This window comes from Eimeria acervulina, genomic scaffold (genome assembly GCF_000499425.1).
Source record: "Eimeria acervulina Houghton genomic scaffold, Eah_scaff3, whole genome shotgun sequence".
Taxonomy (NCBI): Eukaryota; Apicomplexa; class Conoidasida; order Eucoccidiorida; family Eimeriidae; genus Eimeria; species Eimeria acervulina.
In genome coordinates this window covers 67,706-87,624 of record NW_013549902.1, presented here as the reverse complement: position 1 = coordinate 87,624, position 19,919 = coordinate 67,706, and the positions used below count along the sequence as shown (strand labels likewise).

Sequence of the window (19,919 nt, the reverse complement as noted above, 5' to 3'; positions counted from 1 at the left end):
AGCATTTGTGGTGTGCCAGCGGGTCTGGGATAAGCTGCAAGGACTCACTGGTATCTCTCCAGTCCGAATGCTCTTTTTCTGAGCTACATACGAAAAGTGAAATCATATTTACTTTATTTGACATGTTAGACAAAACCGCCATTGCTGCGGTAAGCCGTGAGCGACATACGGGCAGTGGGAGCAGTCGCTGCTAACTGAAAGCGTCTCCGAAGCACAGGTTGGTAGTTGGAATGCGCCGAAACACGTAAATTATCCTACATTTCTGAATAATTACACGAGGAGTGAAGTTGTATTTCATTACATCGGGGAAGCCCGAGTGTAGCATGCATCTGTCCCACCGGGGGTCTTCTACTGCACCAAAAAAGTGCACAGTTGCACCAGGTTTAGTTCTTCTAACTCAATTTGAACTAGAATCCAGGGCTCGGTGCTCAGTTTATCTTACTTTGGAGGGTGCCCATCAGAAATCGCCGGGCTCATCAGTGACGGCTTCCCTCGAGCGCCATACAACAAAGCAGCGCCAAAAATTGCTACAGAGACTGCAAATCCGCCAACCTGATGTTATTTACATGTTCAGACATCCATATTGTGGCAGGGTGACTGCTGCCGAACTTGGCCCGCGCCGTAAAGTGCGTCGTCAACTCCACGATACCCAGCGCAAACATTGAAGCTGTGCACCACAGGAAGGCAGCGGCAGCCCATTTATAAGTGACAAAGAACAAGGATTCTTTTTGGCAGTGTACATCCAGCGACACGCCAACACCACAGGGACCGGAACCCACCGAGTCTACCACCATGCCAGCTGCACACCCGCCGGAGACAGCTGCAGCAGAAACAGAGAGTCCTGCTCTTTCTATTAGCAAGCTTGAAGGTGGTACGCTGAGCCCAGATCGGGCCGTCGTCTTGCCTTCAGACCACACCTCTGGTAAGGTGTCTCCTGACATTCTGGCAAATATATCGGGCACCTGCAACAACGCTAGCTCACCGCCGTTGCCTAATGAAGAACACCGTGGTTTGATAATCTCGAATGACGATGCATCTCGCAATGAAGCAGAACGGGCTACTGGAGGAGTGCAGCCAGTTGTGCTGCGTTGTAAAGACATTACTTGTGAGCTCAACGACCGCGTGCTGCGTCTTCCTTGCCCCATACATGCATACACATACATACAGACGCACATACACACATACGTGCATACATACATATATACATACATACATGCACATGCATACAGACATATACATACATGCATACGTACGTACATACATATATACATACGTACTTTCATAACATATATACCATACATACATACATACATGCATGCATACATACAGACATACATACCTCAACACACACACACACACACACACACACACACACACACACACACACACACACACACACGCACGCACACACGCACGCACACACGCCTTATTATATGCAACGGCTTGAAACGCTTCCTGTTAAACACATGTTTCCCGTGGGGTTTCACGGCTATCAAAGGCTGCTGAGCATGCACTGCAGACTCTGTCGCTCTTCCCCCCGACGGCACCTGCCTCACGAGATCGTGCCATAAACTTTGCACGTGTCGCAGAGGAACTGGTGATAAAGTGAACATAGAACCCGACGAACGCCCGAAGCTCAGAAAAGATATTCTGTGCCTCGACGGCATAGAGCTCGTATTTAGTCCAGGAGACTGCGGTACGCCCCGAACCCTTCTGCCAGCTTGTCGCCTGCACAGGACTGTTTCCATCATACACTCCGCACAGGACAGGAGTGAAGTGAGTACAGTAATATGATACGAGATCCTCGCTCTGTGTGTGCAGTTGCCTTGATGGGCAGCAGCGGTGCCGGCAAATCAACGCTTCTGAACTGCCTAAGTGGTAGGGTTTCGACGGGTCTGCGGGGGGAAGTGGAAATGAACGGCATGCCTTGCACGCCGCAGCTGTGCAAGGAGCTCGGCTGTTTTATTCAGCAAGAAGACATCATTTTTGGATACCTCACAGTGGAGGAACATCTGTTTTTTCAGGTATTTGCTCAATACAACATGATTCTTGATGTATGCTACAGCTGGCCAACTTGTTCCCCTACCATCTCCTTCTCGCCAGTGATTTCTGTCGTAGACTGCGAAGACTTTACCGTTGGACTTTCAGCTAGCTTTGAACCTGCCGCTTCGCTCCTTGGTGCGTTGAAAGGTCTGATATCTGGCAGCGTCTGTTTCATGTTGAATGCGCTCATATGTAGGCATGCCTCCGTCTGCCCAAAGGAACAACAATGAACGAGGCAAGGCGCACTACAGCGTGCCTTTTGGAGTGCTTTGGTTTAGCACATATATCAAAGTCATTTATTGGGGGTCCGCATGAAGCTGCTCGGGGGTAAGCGGCTGATTCTTGTTTTTTTCTCCATAAGTCACAGCCTTCAGTAACGCACGAAGCATTTTACAGGCGGAGGGTCCCCGCGCAAAGTTGACGGGGTGGGCTCAGAGCTACCTACTTTGAGCTGCGTGCAATGGCAGATCAATTTCCGGAGGGGAGAAGAAACGGCTTTGCATTGCCAGCGAGCTCTTGAGTAACCCATCGGTTATTTTCGCCGACGAGCCCACGAGCGGTTTGGACTCATTCATGGCTAAGGCCGTCTGCGACCAGCTGGCAACTCTCGCGGCAGCTGGTTGCACTGTCGTGTGTACTATCCACCAACCTAGCAGCTCGTGCTTCTCTTTGTTTAACAAGGTTCGATGAACTAGGAACTAGTTCCCCCTTCGGATCCTCTCCCTCTCGTGGTGGCCATTTGTCGCCTCCACGTGGCACTAGAACTCGGTCACTACTGCGAAATGCGCGATAACTCAGGTACTTCTGCTGGGCGAAGGGCGCGTTTTATACTACGGAGATCGCCTGGCTGCGGTTTCTTGGCTGGAACACTTGGGTTGCAGACCTTGTGGGATCGATGCAAACATTGCTGAGTTCATCCTTAAAGCCACGTCGCTTCATCATCTCGATGCACAGGCTAAGGCTGCACGTCTACAAGAATGGGCAGACGCCTGGCGTCTTGAGGGTGAAGCATTCCTTAGGAACTGGGTAGGTTTGCTTAAGACTGCACTGTGTCGCATCCATCGTTACCTACTGCTGAGCGGGATGCGGGATTCGAACCCTCCCCATTCATCTCTTTCGCGACCCAAAGTGTATTTTATGATTCTCAAGTTTCTCAAGTTCGTCATACACCTTTGCACTGCGTTTGCTTGCGATGCGTGCAATGCAAACCTCCGCTGTCTCTGGACTGCAACTGGGGCCACCCTGCAGGCTCTTCTTCTTGTAGCTGTTCTCGTTTGCGCTGACAGGAGGAACAGGGAAGAGATCTTTTTAAACAACGAAGCTGCACATTTTCCTCCATACTTGAGCCCGTGGTAAGCATTGCTACAGGAAGAATTGGAGCCCGTCTTTGCCGATTACTTCGTCATTTTGATTAAGTGTTGCAACGATACGGGCTTCGAATGTTGCCGCTTATAGTTAGCTCCTGTTGAACGTCATGGAGACGCACATGAGTTGACTTCAGTCGTTATTGGTTTGTGAGGAAAGGGCTGAGCTGCCTCACAAACCCTCTAAATCAGTGAGATTATCGTTGGAGAACGGGTGGCCATCATGTATGGTGCTTGTTGCTGTGTACCCAAGGGCCCTGCGCATCCTCACAGGCTTGAGGAATGTAACAGGACCAAATTGTAAGCTAGAAGTTAACCTAAGCAATGCCCTCGCTGCCCGCCCCTTGCTGTCAATGTGTAACGGAGGCAGTGTAATTACCCTCCTTTAGCCCGACGATTGGCATACAAGCTAGGATGTAGATCTCAAAATGTGACGTCTACAAAACTTGATTGAGCACGAGCATGCGCAACCAAGTAGAGCAGTAAGGTTTCAAAAGCCCACCCATCGCACCGGTTCTCATTTGCATGCGTTGACTGCTCTATGTCTTCCCAGGAGCCCGCGCGAATCGGAGTCGGAAATTCTTCGTTTGAGGGAAGCATCCGGCCGGACTGGCACCATCGGGCAAGGCAGTAGGCCCACCAATGCAGCTACGGTCCAGCGCGACGCGGTTCATGCCCTTGCGTCCGTATGCCGTACAAGAAATTCGCGGGAAAGCGGACGCATATCACCGTTCACTGAAGCCGTAGTCCTGACAAGGCGAGGCCTGTTGTTGCGGTGGAGGGACCCATCTACCTCTTATGCTCGCTTGGCAGTCACCCTGATAACAGCACTCCTGCCGTCGTTTATCTTTTACCGGTAAGCCAGACAGTGGGGTACGGCGTAGGAGACCCTATCCTTAATTGCTCGTTGATTTTTCTGCAATACGCCAACTAGAGCCACTATGCATTCAAATTGGAAGCATTCGATGCTTTTCCTAGGCAAGCTGTCTTTATCTTTTAGGTTGGGATGGAGTCTGGGCGACGCCTGGAATCGGGTGTCGGCTTGCTACCAGATCGTCTTAACTCAGGTGTGCCAAATGTTTTTCCCCGGTGAAAACAGTAGGCCATGCCAGCCCTTGACTTGTTGGTGTTGAGTGCTGGCGTTTTTCTTTCAGTCCCTTGCCTGCATCTTTGCCGTTGCGAACCTTTTCCCGCAAGCCCGACCTGTGGCACAGAGGGAATATGAATCAGGTACGATGATAATGATCGCGTCGGCCCCTCTTACAGATACGTTGACGACTTTGAAGCGTGGCGTTGCTTTGACGTTCCCTATTTGTATTGTCTTGCCAGTCTCCCGACTGACTCCTTGATGCAAGAGGGGCGAAGCCGCTGATGCTGTGGGTATTGTTTTTCCCCGCGACAACTGAGAAGCGCATTTGCTGCATTTGCAGGTGTCCTGCGCATGTGGGTATATTTCATCGGGACATCAACCAGTGATACCATACTATTTCTGATCTTCCCTGTTATCTTCCACACGTAAGGCTGGCCGGCTGCCCAAGTTATGGGCGCAGTCGTCTCGCAGTGGCGTGGCTCTGGGGGGGAAGTGTCTGCATTTCTGCCTGCTTCGATGCATGTGCTGCTTGTCATTATCATCAGGATCACTTTCTGGATAATGGGTTTGGCTGCAACCGCAGCAAAGTTTTTCGCATCTTTAGGCGTTTTGCTACTTTCGGTTTTATCTCTCCAATCATACGGGTATTTCATATCGGCCTCAGTGACCGACGTAAGTCTACTTTGGTGCTTCCTTCGTAAGGCAGCAGGATTGTGCGGCATACCCTAAGATGCATTATAAGAGGCGCGTTTCTACTATTTGATGGCTGCTGCTGCGGAAGTTTGCTGAGGATACCTCAGCACATGTATCGTTTCACCTATCACCAATAAAGTGTTAAAATACTGTAGCCCGCGTGGCATCACGGCTAGGTGACTGGTATATCTATTAATTTGTTATTTAATGCATCTCTTCTCTGCTTTGCGCTCGTTGTTTCGACGTTTGAAGGAGGTCGTCGCACTGGCCGTGACGCAAGTGGCCCAAGTTGTCCTAGCTCTGTTTTCTGGATTCATGACGCAGATCGACCAGTTGAGCCCATTCTTTAAAGTTGTTGCGGTAGGTGGACGTATTGCCTGCTGAAGTTTCTCGTCTTACTTGCATGCCGCTTCAGTCCAATGTAAGTTGGCGCAGTTGCGGGTGGCTGTGCCCCGTTGCAGGCGTTGTCCCCATTTAAGTATGCACTGTCGTCATTTAGCTTGGTAATTTTTGATGACGAGTACTTCATTGGTGAGGGTGGAGAACGAGTGTCTGGAGACGACGTAAGTTCCGAGATGGCTGAGAACTTCAGAAACCTCAAGATAGGCAGAGTATATGCTTTTGAAGGGCCAAACGAATCAGCTTATCCTATTGCCTTTGCTTTTTCGCAGTTCCTCAAGGGGACATTTGGGATTAAAAGGGAAGCATGCGCTTCAGATTTAGGGGCCCTTGTTGCCCTCATCATTGTGTAAGTGTAGTTGCACTTCTGCAGAAAGCGTAGTTGATAAAGGCAACTCGTGATCCACTCAGAGGCTCTCTGCATTCTTAGCAGGCGACACACTTTTCACTCATGGCTCCGTGCAGGCCCCGTCTCCTAGCTATGGCTATTATGGAGTTCCAAGCTCGGCGAACAAAAGAAAACGCATGAATTGCCTTGCCGAGCATTGAGAATACTCGCCTTTTTGAGAGAACAGAGCTATTTATTTCATGCTTCCTTTGAAAGAAAGCGCTAGAGTGGCTTGGCGACACGAAACGGGGCAGGCAGCAGCTCAGTTCATCAAAGGCAGTAGCTCCTTATGGTGGAAACCAGATCCAGCAGGCTTGCAGGACCAGAGCCCTGGGAACGATCTCAGGAGCTCGAGTTCCACGGGTGTGGCTTGCGGCGCCTCGCCACCGATGCCGCTTTGGTGCAGCTTATGTTTTTGCTGTTCCTTTTCGTAACTTTTGTCTGTCAGCTTTTCAAGGTTAACTATGAGCATTTCACACTTGTCTACTGGATCTCATGGCCAGGGAATCGTTCGCCAATGCGTAGGATCTCATTGCTGGCGCTTAGCATGGGCGTCATGTAGAATTTTTGGGTTGATCAGCATTTTCTGGGCTACGCAAATTCCAGGCCAAAGGTAGACCGATCTGTCTTGCTCTCGAAGAAAGTCTGGTACTTTTCATCTGGAGTATCGTTGCTGCGCAGCGCACCAGAGCGACAAGAGTTCTCCCCCGAAGGTCGTTTTCATTCCGAAAAAACGTTCTTGACTACACGATTTCCTAGTGTACCTATCTCGTCGCTAGACATGCGTCAGGCATTTGATCCAAGAAGGAGAGGGTGCATTTCCAATAAGAAGAACACGAGATGAAAATCACATGTGCTAGCAGACAACAGATTGGCACTTTTTGAATAGAAATCCTTCGCGCTAACCATCCTATCCTTTTTGCGCTTTTGCCAAGAAAGTGCCCTCTTCAGGAGGCAGCTATGAGGCAGCAGATCAAAGCAGCTGTCTAGCGCTTATTTTGAGAACGATTCTTTCCTTTGGAAATGACAGCACGAATGCGGCGACGGCGTAAGCTTAAACATATATATCTGTATAGGGCGTTGTTGCACAGCTTGCTCGGAGTGAAGGGTTTTGCTCCTTGCCTTTGCTGGCTGACTCCAGAAGTGGGGCTCGAGGCTGACTTGTAGTTGTCTCCATTGATCAACCTCTACTGCTGCCGCACTTACTTGTGATTTCTCGGGTACAGCTCTTGAGGCAGGGCAACGTCAAAAATGCGTCTAGCGATTTGCCCTTCTACATTCACCACCACACCATGTTTCGTGCACCTGTCGGAGCTTGCGCAGTTTGCATCCGTTGGGGCGTGCCGCTCCGGTTTGGCATCCCACAGCAAACAAAATAAACTATCTAGGGGCAAATGTCACAGAAACAACAGACCGGATGGTGTAGGGCATAAGGAATCAAGCAAATGCCAGCAGCGGGGCAACGGCTTGAACGGATCATAATTTGCGCTTCCTCACAGCAGCTTGAGCCTCTGTGAGCTCCCGAGTGAGCGGACGAGGGTCCCTACAACATTCATTCGACAACCCTGTGAGGTTTTGTCCCTTTGCTGCTCGCTACAAAGAGTTAGGTTTTAGCGCTAGCAGGCGCTTACCGCCCACTAGTGGCCATAGCTGCTCCTCCGCAACGTGGAGGTGGTGGAACTGGCTGATAGAGGTGGCACTATACTAGAAGAAAGGAAATGCAACAACTGATGAGGACAGAATAACTAAGTGGGTCAGTTCCTCTTATCGACGCATCGACGGTTTACAGGCCTTGTGGATCGACGGCGTGCAAGCTTGCACTTCTATTTGACCAATCCCAGGGTGACTGGGCCCTCGCCCAATTCAGAGAATCATTGGACTGCGTACTGGATAGAATTTGCAATGCGGCGCAAAAGTAAGCTGCTTCCGCTCTGAGCTACAGAGAGTTGCTTACCCCTTCCCTACAGGAAACAGCCAGTGTCCCTGTACAGACTAGCTCCCAGAAATTACCGGCTGCAGATGCCACAGCGGGGGATGGCAGAACACTGTTGATAAGTGGTCAGGAGGAGCGCAAACCCACGCGAGAGCCATACTTTTTGTGTGCAAAGTGACATGCAAATTCCATTTGTTCTGCCAGAACAGCGAGCCTGCGTCGGCGTTGCAATGAGCTTGAGACTGTCATCTGCCTCATATAAATTACTTGGGTTCGACAAGCAGAAAACTTCTGTTTTCGTACAGGAATCACCAATGCCTGAACAGCCTCTCACTATCGATTCCGAAGGTTGCAATTCGAGTTTCACGAAGATCTGGTGCTGCGCAGCACTTTGGAGAGGTGCGTCATGGGGAGTGGATGTCTCCCTTTCTATCTCACAACTGCGGAAGGCTACTAACCCATGCAAAATATGGATATTGAATCGTGCGCACAAGCACAATAAATACGTCAGATGCACCTTCAGCACTAAGTTTCAAAGGATATGCTCTTGACTGGCCGCTTCCTCGCCGCCAAAAAGAGCAGAGAGCAACTGCCAGTAACAGAGCAACTAAAATGACGGGAAAAGTTCCTGCAATGCGGGGTTCTTGTGTAGCAAAAGCCTCGTTAATGCACAGTGGGATGCCCCTCGTTCTCGTACGCTTCTGCGAAGACTCATTTTTTCTGCACCAACGTGCGCCAGTCCGCCGTTACTTCGATAAAATTCGCGTTTTGCATCCCTCTGCGACTGCATATACACAGAAGATCACAATTCTCGACTGGACGACGCACATCTACAAAGTTATGGGGTGCCATGAGAATGCAGAGGAAATCTATGCTCACACCTTGGTATTCTCAACCATCCAGTGCAAGTGCCGCAATAAAGAGCAGTGAACTATTGCCTTATATGCGCAACGAAGACAAGATAGCATACCTTGCCATTTCCCTCTCCTTCCATTCTTCAATTTTCTTCTGCTTTAATCTCTCCTTCCGTTTGTCATAGTCCTGCACACATGTACAACAGCCTTGGGAATCACTAAACTGGGACGCCAATATAATAATATATATTGGTGTTCGAATTTAATGATTCCCAAGGCTGTGAGCAGCATGTAGCTAAGAAGAACAGTTAGGAAACTGACCTCCTCTTCGGATTCCTCATCCTTCTCCCGACTCTTCTGCCACTTTTCAACGAGCTGCATGCGCTTCCGGACAAGAGGATTGGAAGAGCTGATCTTTTTGACGCCAGAGTTGCCGAGCGGCCGCTTAGCAGGCACCGCAGTCACACCAGACCCTTGGGCTCCATCCCGCGCGACCGCAGGAGCCTTTGGATCTGCTTCTTGTTGACGCTGATGATCTGCAGATCGCCAAACATGTAATTAGACGCTAAAAGTACATTGCTCAGGAAAGAAGACCAGCACTACAGTCTTTTTCAAGCGGTATGCCAATCAGCGGCCTGAAGCCCAACAAGCGCGCCGCCGCAACTTCGGTTTGCGGCACTTCAGCAGCTGCACAAGTACCTGACTCTGCACTGCATCATGAACCTGCCTGAGCACTCCAAGGACCTGCGATACAGAAGTGCTGCATCGCCTTGCGGCGACGCGCCCTGAAGAGCGCTGGCGGCCATGGAGGACCGCCAGCCTGGCAATGATTTCAGCAGCTGCTGCATGCGCGAGCCGCCCAGTTGATGGGTTATGCAGCGGGAGGCATTTTGGTTCGGCAGACCTTGGCGCATGGACTTGCTGTGTCTATGCAGCTCGTTCGAAGGTGCACAACTCAGCAAGAACCCTCCGGAAACACCGTCCTTGTGGGGTTAATGCTAAGCACCTGCCATGCCTAGACTGGGGAAAAATAACGACGAGCTGGAATGCCGCTAACCATGCATGTCTGGTTCGCAAATGTGCCCAACGGGCTACCAAAAGTCCCAAGGTTCCAAAGTCACGCAGATAACGCAGCAAGCACATCAAAAAGCTGTTGTGGGAATACCCACATCTGTGCGGAGGACTAGCCACGGGTTCTTGACCGTCTGCAAAGTATTGAACAGAACCAGCGACATACCTGCTGCTGGTGCTGCCCCCGCTTTTGCGGCTTCTGATGCTGCTGGAGGCACTTCATCGGGAAGCGTCGGTGGGGGCCCTTCAGGGGTAGGAGGGGCAGTGCACACTGCCGTCGACTCCTCGCTGGGTTTGCCGATGCCTCTTGGCACAGCACCAGCGTTCCTGGAGCCACTTGCAGAGCGGCCAGTGCCTCCCTTATCCGGCGCGGATGCGCCCGTCACATCCGCTAGGCAATTCCGAGGAGCTGCCTTTGCTGCTCCAGTGGAGGAGACAGCTGCCGCCGCAGCGGAGTATGGGAATGCGGATGCCAGTTCTTGACAGCGGCCTTCTGCCTCTACGTCATGCACAAGTTGCTTCTGCAGCACGAAATGGTCAGCACCAACACATCAAAGTCTTCTGCTGTGAGAAATTTCACGCATGGAAGTCAGTACCCTTAAAAAGGTGCTGCTGATGGGACTTCCTCTGTAGGATCTCACAGGGCCGCAGGGACTGAGGAGCTCAAATACCTGGAAATCTTGTTGCATTCTTTCAAGCCTTTTAAGGAAAAAGCTACTACTAAGGCCTCCATCTATCCAATCGTCCTGCAGGCACATCCGGCATAAAATGAACAAGCCAAGGGGGATCCAGAGGCCGCATGCGGATGTTCCTATTAATGAATCCAACGGAGCACGGCTAGCAGCCAGCATCTGAGTAGATGACAACCAAGGGGAATGCGACCTACCAACCGGGCTTTCAATGCAGCTAGCATTGCTGAAGCCCACTCCTTCTCCACATTTCCAAGACGCCGTGCAAGCGAAGAAGCCAGCGAGCGAACCTGGAGCGAGTACAAACGAGCACAACGGGTACTAGAGTGAGCTTATGAAACAGAGGCTACTAGGCTCTCTGATTACAGTGCATTTGTGCAGGTGCATAGTCGTGATAGTGCAACCAACAGCAGGCACTTTCAATTAGGTTACCTTTGCCTGCTGAGGCTGTGTTCCTCTGGACTCCGCCAGCCGCTGCCTGCATGCCAGGCACTGTGAAGGGTCGGTGCGTCGATCTTGTTGAAGCTGAAGGTCTATCAATTCCTTTAGAAATTCGTCATCTGAGCCACTAGCTTTCCCCTCTTGAAGTCGTTTTTGCCGCTGCGGCTCCCGCTGCCGCCTCATGGAACGAAACCGCTGTAAGCGCAGACTGATATCAGCCTTTTCACTAGGAACGGCTGCCTGAGTCATCGAAGAGCTATCGTGCTCTGCGTCCAATTCCTCCTCCATGAAGTCTAACTGGAATATAAGCTGCTGGACTTTCTCCGAGCACGTTGGCAGCTCCTGGGTTAGTCGAAATTTTGACGCAGCCCACTGTCGCAGGTCCTGTTGCTGCTGCTGTTCGTCATGCATTTCGCCCTGTGCAGCACTGGTGTGTACCAAGCTTCCAGGCAGCTCCCACGTAACTTCATCAGTTGTTACATTCCAGTAGTAAGTCTTGCCAGTTACAGCATCTACAACCGCTTGCCAAGCGGCCACATTCCCATGTTGTTGCTGCTGCTCACGACTAGCAGTGGTCTCCATCCGTTGGTCTGCAATGTTCTGAGGACTCTCAGAAGCGGATGGACTAAGCACTGCTAGTTGCTGGCTATCTTCCGGCGTATCCGCTACAGATGCGGTAGACGTCGCTTCTTGGCCGCCTGAAATTGAGTTCTTTTGTTCGGCTTCTCTTTGACTGTCCAGCTGCTGAATTTCCTTCATAAAAAGGACGAATTCATCGTCCACCTTGCTGCTGTCACTTTTTGCGGCCTGCTCATTGTCAGAATGTGCTTGCGCCTCCTGCTGTTCTCCCTCTTCATGCGTCTGAACAGCCGCAGTGGGAGTTGTGGACACCAAAGCACTCGACGCAGCAGGCGCGCGTGCTTTGTTAGCATGTCCTGCAAGCAACACAGCGAAAGTGGAAGAGAAGCCAAATATTAACAGCATGCTCTGCGCCAGTGTCATGACAGGCGTAGAAGCTTACGCAACAGCATCGGGCACTGCATGCACCAGGACGCACTGCCCAATTTACTTTTCATGCGAAGTTGGCGCGGTAAGAATGCAGGGGGAGGCATCTCTGAAGCCATGCTTTGGGGGACCGATGGTTCGACCACAGTTGAGGCAGGCGCATCGGGCTGGCTTTGTTCACTTTTGGTGTTGAAGGCTGCGGATGCAGCAGCAATAGCGTCGGCTGTTATTTCGGGCGCGACATCCTCTTCCGGTGGATCGCTATCTTTGCACCTTGCATCCGTTGCTGGGGCTGCAGGCAAAGAATTATGCGTGCTGATATCATTATCGCTGGGCGCCCCCTCTACAGGAGCAGGCGAAGCAAAGTGGCTGGCCGCCTCACGCACACTCGTCCTGGCCTGGTCGGGCAGTTCTGGTTCGGTGCATGTCGGTGCCTGCGGAGGCGCTGTACGGCAACTAGTTTGTTCCACGTCTTCATCTTGCGCCTTTGCATCTGAACTCTCAAGTTCGTCTTCCTGCTTCTCCAGAGTTAAGAGGTCTCTACCCGGTAACCCTTCGTCAGATCCCGTCATCAGTGCTGCGGTGTGGAGGGGAATGCATGCAGGCGGATGATACAAGCGCTTCAATCTAATATAACCATACCCTCATACTTTCTGTGTTGATTGTCTTTGGCTTCCCCATAAGCCAGCACGACTGTTAACTCCGGGAAAGCTGAGAGGCTTTGCACGTTAGGACACCGCGCACGTTCTAGACTGGACCATGCCAATGACACTGGTATTCGCATATATTAAGGTCGTCTCTGGGATATGTTTTCGCTGCCATATAGCAGGTGTAGAAGATAGCGTCAGTGCATGCGGGAAAGCGAAGATCAGAGGAATCAGAAGTTACCGGGATGCTGCAAAGTGGCGCCGGGTACGCAATGCGCAGCCGTATACAGTCCGTTTCAGGAGCAGTAAAGAACTACAGATCCCATTCAAATACACGAAAAAAGGTTGCGGTATGTTTAGGCCTATAATGCTTCTTAACAAACAATGCATGCTGATTTTGTGTGAGCCGCACGTTCGTGGGACGGTTGGGGCTTTTCCTAGGCCCCGTAGTTGCACAGTACATTTCCAGCCTATTTCCAGCATGCATGAGGAAAAAACACCAGCAACACTGATGCAGTAAGGCAACCTCCGTGCTTGCAGCTATCTATAACACAGCAAGACTCCTGCCTGCGAATTCCCTTTGGGGATCTACAGAAGCACCGGGGTCGGACCCCCTTGTCTCCCTTGCCGATCTGAATAATTATTCGGCTGGTAGCCACTCACCTTAAAGTTTCATCTCGCTCAGGGCCTTTTTCTTAGGGGTGAGGTGAACTGGGGACCTGGCTGTTGCAGCGCTGGGCTTAATGCTGCAGCACCAGCCGCGTTCAGCATGAGTTCAACTTACGGTTGGCTCACTGAGAGTGCACTGGCCATTGAAAGACCTGTTCCTCTCCGTGGAGTTTCTCAGCAGTCTCAGCTTCGCTTGTCGTCAATCGTCAGGAAGCAACGGGAGAGTCAGCAAGCGCAAGTGGATGCGCAGCGATCTCTCTTTGTTGAGGCCGCTAAAGAAGGTAGAGTATTCACGCATGATGCCCCGTGTTCCCGCAGATGGACACGTCCATCGAAAAAGGCGAGTCATATGAGCAGGTTGCTCCACCTTCCCCCTTCCCCCCCACTCCCCTCCTCCAGTGGGAAGTGCTTTAACGCAGCTGTGGCTTCTGCACTTTCTGCTGCTTTTGCCGGAATCCAAATCGCCTAAATGGGCTAGCGCATCGATCATATCATGACTAGTAACATTAGAGAGCGTTGTTCCTCTTTCCCCTGCGGAATTGCAGCCATTAGATTGGATTGGGCGGCAGTTAGCGGGCAAGAATGATGGCGTAACCTTGAGGAATGCTGCTGATGAACGCGACAGAGTAGTTAATAGTAAGGATATCAATGATGTATCGATTCACTTGGAGAGGAAGTCAAAGCTGTATGATCGACTAGGTAGGCTTTATGTCCAACACGTGCACAACAACAGAGACGCTGTGGTGCAGTCTCCTCGCAAACCAATCTCAATAGCTATGTTCCTCTGCTTGCGCTTCTTTGCATCTGCCACCCTTCAGTAGGAGGTCTGTCTTATAGTACATCCGCAGTGCAACTCCTACAACTGAATCAGAAGCGCCGCATTTCCCAAAGAGACAATCCGTTGGTGGAGCCAACTGGCCCACTGCTCTCTACCGAAGCCCTCGCTGAGCTACTGAACCTTCCCGAGTAAGAAGCAGAGGTTGAGGTTTTGTCTGACGCTAAAGACTGGGCTCCTCACAAAATCTGTAGTGCTTGTAAGCGGGTGTTGCGCGCGGAAGACTTCGTCAGTCGAACGGGCAAAACTCAGCTGTATAATATGTTTTGTGCTCTTCTTTATCTGTGGTTGTTAATTGTTGTTCTGATTTTTCGTGCAGATGTTCTGACGCTGGTCGAGACGATGAAAAGTACGTTGTGAAGCGCGGGGGGCTAACTGAACATTCCTTCCTTTCACAATGCACAACTGCATCAGCCGTCACATCCCCGCCCCTGCTCTGCTATGTACTTCATTATGTGCAGTGCCTTATGCGTGAAAGACAGACTGCAGTTCACGTCTCTTGTTTTCGACAAAATGGAGGATAGGTTTATGTAGGGCTAACTCTACGCGCTGGATCTCCAACTGAACTGCCACGTTGGATTGCAAAAGGTGTTATCTGCTGTGCTTCATGCTGTGCAGCTGTGAACAACGGCAGGCCGCTCGGTTGGTTTTTCTTCAAGCACGGTTGAATCTCTACCGGCATGCGCTGGCCCAGGAGTCATTTGCTTGAAGCAATGAACGAAAAATATCTTGCAACGAAATTAGGGATTGCGACGGTTTTCTAAGTTTGTGTGCTTCACACATGCGTATGAGGCATGGAACAAGTTATTTCAGGGGTGTGTCAGTGTTCACGGGCTCTTTACTAATTCCTGTGAAGTCATGTGGGGAGCGATTCTTATGTTCGAACATTCCCACCAATTTTTCGTACAGTTTAACGAATATGCACTTGGGGGACAGCTTACAGCCACGGCTTGTTGCCTGGTGACGCAGCTGTTCCGCCGCAGCTGTTCCACGTGCGTGACAATATAAATGTTGCCGGTTGTCGAGTGACTTCGTTAGTTCATCGTTGGAGAAATCTTCATAGGCCTGCAGTTTCGGACGAGCGCCTCACATGTGCGAGCTGCGCAGGGTGCTGATTGACGCTCATGGTACTCAGTTACATCCGTTGTGCATGTTAGCAGTTGGCACGGAGACGGTGGGAAGCGGCGGTCGATAATTCGTTGGGAGGAACTGAGAAGATGAAGGGGTCAATAAGAACCCAACAAGAAACCTTCCGAAGCAGCAGCTGCTTAGGGACGACGGTGCCTGTTGCATAAACATGGAGAGCATGTATCTTTGTATGTTTGACCAGACCAACCTAGGATTTCGAGTGAAACGCTCATCATTGCTTGTTGTAATTTCCTAGCTATCAATCAACAGAGGGCTTTTGTTGGCGCGCTATGGCGTAGCGCCACTTTTACGGCTCTTAGCAGTGAAGTTCGGAGTTGCAGATCAGAAGCATGCTTGGCATCAAATGGCCCATGGGGTGTTATTGCCTTACCGACCTCCCTCTGGACAAGGCAAGACCTGACTAGGTGAAGGAAGTTAGGGGCCGACTGTTTGCAACTGCATCACTGGGTGTCTAATCAGCGAAGGGGCGAACCTAAGGGGCCAAAAGAACACCTGCATACTGCAACAACGCAAAATAAAATTGGCTTCATATTGGAGTTACTCGCTGCAAGCATAAGAGCAAATTACTAAGAGGCTAACCAGATTCCATTCCAAGCAGCAGAGTGTTAAGCCTTACGCAGAGTTTGATGGGGGCGCGGGCTGACCCCTCACCGGTCAACGCTCTGTAAAGCTATGGAGCGATGCAGGGAAATGCTTCAACTTTTAGCTCCATTTGGCGGTTTCCGATTGTAAGACGTTGAAGAAACCTACTATCGATCCTGTCTGCCGGTTGCCATGAACGGGTAGCCCTACAGACATCGAGAACTCGGTAGCCATGGCCTTGCTAGGGCAAGAACGCCAGAATCCGATGCTGGCAGTTAGATCTTTGGTCCGTCTCCCATAGCCAATATTCCACTTAATTCAACAACTTATTGTGTCCCTTTTCAGGTTATTGAAAGCAAAAAGTGCACGAAAATCTTTCGAGGCGTCTTAAACTGTAGCCGATCAGTGGACCAATGGTTGGCCGTGTTGCCCCCTGCGGCGCTAGACTGCTCTGAATTTTGCTGCCTGCGTCCCTATCTGCAAGTCAGGCATACAAAGTAGCAACTTGATCATTGGTTGATTTAGGGGTATAAGTTTCCAAGTAGTGGTGGGCGCCCCGTTTATCTGCAGGCCCCAGCACCGCAGCCTCGCAAATGGAGGGGATGGACCCCTTTCAAGGGAGTACAGATGAAGGCTCTACTTCACCTAGCAAGACCGCTGAAGTGCTGATGGATGATACAGGGAGGAGCATGGGAGGCCTGAGAACAACGGACAGGCTCCTTGAGTCTCCTGTCGTTTCCATGGAGTCGCGTGTGGAACAGGCCCAGTTTGAACCAGTCACTGCACCTACACCGCAAAATCCCTTGGCAGCTCTTGCTGTTTACATCGATATTAACCTTCCCTCTGCTCTTCAAATGCTCCGGACAGCTGCGTCAGCCGCATTTGAAGAGGCGAAAGCCGCCCTTTCCTTTGGCAGCAACGGGAGGCTCAACACAGCGAGAAGGCTGCACCGGACACTGGAAGAGCTGTGGATTCGGCCAAATAGGCAGCTATTAAACGTGAACATTGATAATCTCCGTCTACTGCTTGGAAGCTTACGACACCAGGGTCACCGTTCCAGACTGGGCATACCCACCCTGACGAGCTCAAGCGATGAAGCGCCGACTATTGACTGCAGTGACGTGGCTGAAGCAGATCTGTGTACGAAAGCGGGTGGAGCCAGTCCGCCTTACGGGTTATCGGACGGCTTAATAGACTATGGCTCGTCAGACAGTGAAGTGTTTTCTGCGGACTCTTTGCCAACGGCGTGGCGGCCCATGTGCAGACATGACGGAACATTCATAGCACCTCCAATAGAGCTCCTCGCTGCTTTTGCGGGCTCTAGAGATACATATATTCCCCATTGTGGCCGATATTCCTTCATTCATGAAGGTCTGGAGCTCTGGAGATCTGCCGAGAGGACCACTGTTCAGAGCACCGTGGGGTGTGTCGTGGGTCTGTGCGTACGCAGCCTTCTGGACCTGTATATTCAGGCAATCCGTTCGCTGCAACCCGGGTTGTTGCCGAAGCGTTCTGTGGTACTCGTTACAGCCGTTAACGTGCCGATGATGTTCAGGGTGTTAGAAGAGCATCACTTGATCGTGCAACCACTGGATCTGGACCCACACACGCTGATGCCCACAGAGCAAAGCTTGCAACAGGCAGTGCATTGCTGGGGATCTAGGGTTAAAGCACTTCTGTGTACTCACCTTTACGGAGGTCTCTGCGATTTACAGCCCCTGGTAGAATTCAGCGCAAAACACAAACTTTTGCTCATTGAGGATTGCGCAGAGTCGTTCGTCGGAGAGCTGTACAGAGGTCAGTGGCAGCTGCTGCGTTGTCGTTAATATTTCCCTTGTATTAATATTCGGTACGGTTCTGGGTTTTCCACACCCGAGGTGCAGCTGCTTAGTGTTTCCTGCTCCGTCCGCGTTTTCCATCTTTAGGCCACCCTTGGGCGGATGTCAGCCTATTCTCCTTTGGGCTGATCAAGACATGTACTGCTGCTGGGGGAGGCATTGCAACTGTGAGCTTTATGACCATCTTGCCCACGCTGGTGGTTGAGGCTAGTATATATAGCGTAGTATTTTGTTTTCCCCACAACCTTTCCACGGGTTCGACAAGGGCTTTGGACAGCGGCAACGGAGTTTGTCTTGCTTTGTTTTGCGGGGTTTCTAAATTCACCTCTCTCGCAGGTGCGCAGTCGGCTTGTCGCTGCACGGATGCGTTCTTTGCAAGCATTGTACCAGTTCAGTAGCCGTCGGACATTTTTCAAAAAGCTTTTCGTGACTATAGGGGCATGCGGACTGCAAAATGAAATGTTTATGAAAACGCTCTTGAGATTTTGCTAGTAAGATAGCGCCGTGCACACCAGATTTCGGGGGGCCTAAAGCTGGTGATCAACAGAAATAGCTCCCATCTCTGCAGAAAGTAGGCGTGCGGGTGTTACTATGTTTACTGCTTTTCGCCTGAAGCGTGTTTTCCACTGTGCGTGTGGTCTCGTGAAAGTGCGCTAGGCTGGAATCCAGGAACGTTTCTCCAGTCTTTCGTAAGGTTTTTCGTGTTTGGCACCGCAGGTTATTCAATAAGCATTGCTGCAGGAAGGATAGCGCTTTCAAGGCTGGAGATGAAGCGCCGTAAAATGTCTGTAATTTCGTTGTGAGTGCTATGTATTGTGCAGGTACGCGGGTTTCCGCCCACAGGGGAGCTGTTCAAGCTGCTTCGGTTCCAACCGAGCTCTTCGCTTCTTGCAGTGATCTTGTACGAATTATATGCTCATTGCACTGTATACTCTGTGGTTAAATTTGATGCTAGTTTATTTTGGGGCTATATTAGCCTGTATGCGTGAAAAATCTCAGGAAGAGACTTGACTCGTGGAATTTGAAGGAATTTATTGAGCAGCAGCTGCGTACAACAAGATTTGCTCGGAGGCTGCAGAACTTGGGTTTCCATATTCCAGGAAGTGGCTCTGCTTTCAAGACTTTTTGGTGGGGTGGTGCAGAAAGCTTTCTTCTCTTGTGACCTTGGCCTCACTTTTTCCAGGCATTTTGTGCTGGCCAAGCACCTTGGGATGGCTTTGCACCTTCCCTCACGCCGGATTTGCACCTGATATTTGTCCACATTTGGAAATGAGCATATGGCAGTTGGAGTTGAACGCCATTTATCTTAAAGAATTAACGGCAGAGTTTTAAAGGGGCGCGAATTAACTGGTGTTATTTCTTTGCTGGGCCACGAATTTCAAGGGTTGTTGCGCTTTTACCCTGCAGACAAGAGTGCTATGCATCGTGCGCGCAGGCTATTTCCAGTTGTCACACCAGATGGCTGGACTGTTTCGGAGTTCGCGGCTGTTCTTCGGGAGAACGGGTTGTTTGCTGCTAGCGACGCTACTACGCTAGTCTGCTGTACTGCAATCCCAGGCGGTGCAGGGGGTGTAGGATTTCCGAAGACAGCTGCTGAAGTAATGCGCCGCATTGTGTATTTGCCAGTAAACCGAAACTCTACACAGCATCAGCTTCTGCAAGTTGAGGCAGCAGTGGCAAGGGCATGCAAATGCGAACCAAATATGCTCATGCCTTACATATGTGGTGGCTTGAAAAAGGCAGAGTGTGGAACGCCAAACACGTACAGAGGCGAGAATTTAGCATTGCCGCGTCGAGTGCCGCACAAGGCTAATATTGTTTCTTAGAGCATGGCGAGCTCTACAATTTCTCAAGTGTCTTTATTGGGATTTTGACATAACCGCTGAGTACAGCGGTGCTTCAGCTTCCCACGAGAAATTTAATCAAAAGGATGCGTGCTGCAAAAAGCACTGCAGCTCCTGTCATTTTCATGGATGTAGGGCAAGGCTCTTGATCCGATAGAAAAGATATCTATTAGAGATCTTTACAAAAGGATATGGTGCCCAGGGTTGCTTTCTCGCCAACATTGCTAGACGATGCATGCGCCGTTTGGCACGTGCAAACTTCTCTTTGTTGGTAGTTCGCTGACCAAGTGGTGTTAAACAGGGACTGGGCTGTGCCGCTGGAGGCATGGGTAGATAGTCTTCTCTCCTTTTTTCTGCAGTAGACTTACTTCGGGAGTACCAGAAT

General features: G+C 50.7%; 3 protein-coding genes across 3 annotated transcripts; 2 read left to right on the top strand and 1 right to left on the bottom strand.

Moving 5' to 3' along the window:
- Positions 1–792: 792 nt before the first annotated feature.
- On the top strand, positions 793–6,539 carry EAH_00000900 (ABC transporter, putative; the record flags this gene model as incomplete). Its single annotated transcript, XM_013396050.1, has 12 exons — positions 793–1,105; positions 1,520–1,696; positions 1,822–2,054; positions 2,240–2,370; positions 2,511–2,673; positions 2,842–3,395; positions 3,961–4,263; positions 4,562–4,637; positions 5,443–5,550; positions 5,652–5,938; positions 6,165–6,340; positions 6,481–6,539. The coding sequence occupies 12 exons, from the start codon at positions 793–795 to the stop codon at positions 6,537–6,539; spliced, it is 2,580 nt and encodes an 859-aa protein (XP_013251504.1).
- A 2,173-nt stretch (positions 6,540–8,712) lies between these two features.
- EAH_00000890 (hypothetical protein, conserved) lies at positions 8,713–12,542 on the bottom strand (the record flags this gene model as incomplete). The annotated part of the gene is made up of 8 exons (XM_013396049.1): positions 8,713–8,740; positions 8,881–8,951; positions 9,086–9,300; positions 9,930–10,356; positions 10,477–10,581; positions 10,722–10,814; positions 10,957–11,900; positions 12,035–12,542. The coding sequence occupies 8 exons, from the start codon at positions 12,540–12,542 to the stop codon at positions 8,713–8,715; spliced, it is 2,391 nt and encodes a 796-aa protein (XP_013251503.1).
- Positions 12,543–16,445: 3,903 nt separating this feature from the next.
- Positions 16,446–19,516, top strand: EAH_00000880 (hypothetical protein, conserved; the record flags this gene model as incomplete). Its single annotated transcript, XM_013396048.1, has 5 exons — positions 16,446–17,649; positions 17,778–17,857; positions 18,512–18,591; positions 18,690–18,818; positions 19,126–19,516. The coding sequence occupies 5 exons, from the start codon at positions 16,446–16,448 to the stop codon at positions 19,514–19,516; spliced, it is 1,884 nt and encodes a 627-aa protein (XP_013251502.1).
- Positions 19,517–19,919: the final 403 nt, after the last annotated feature.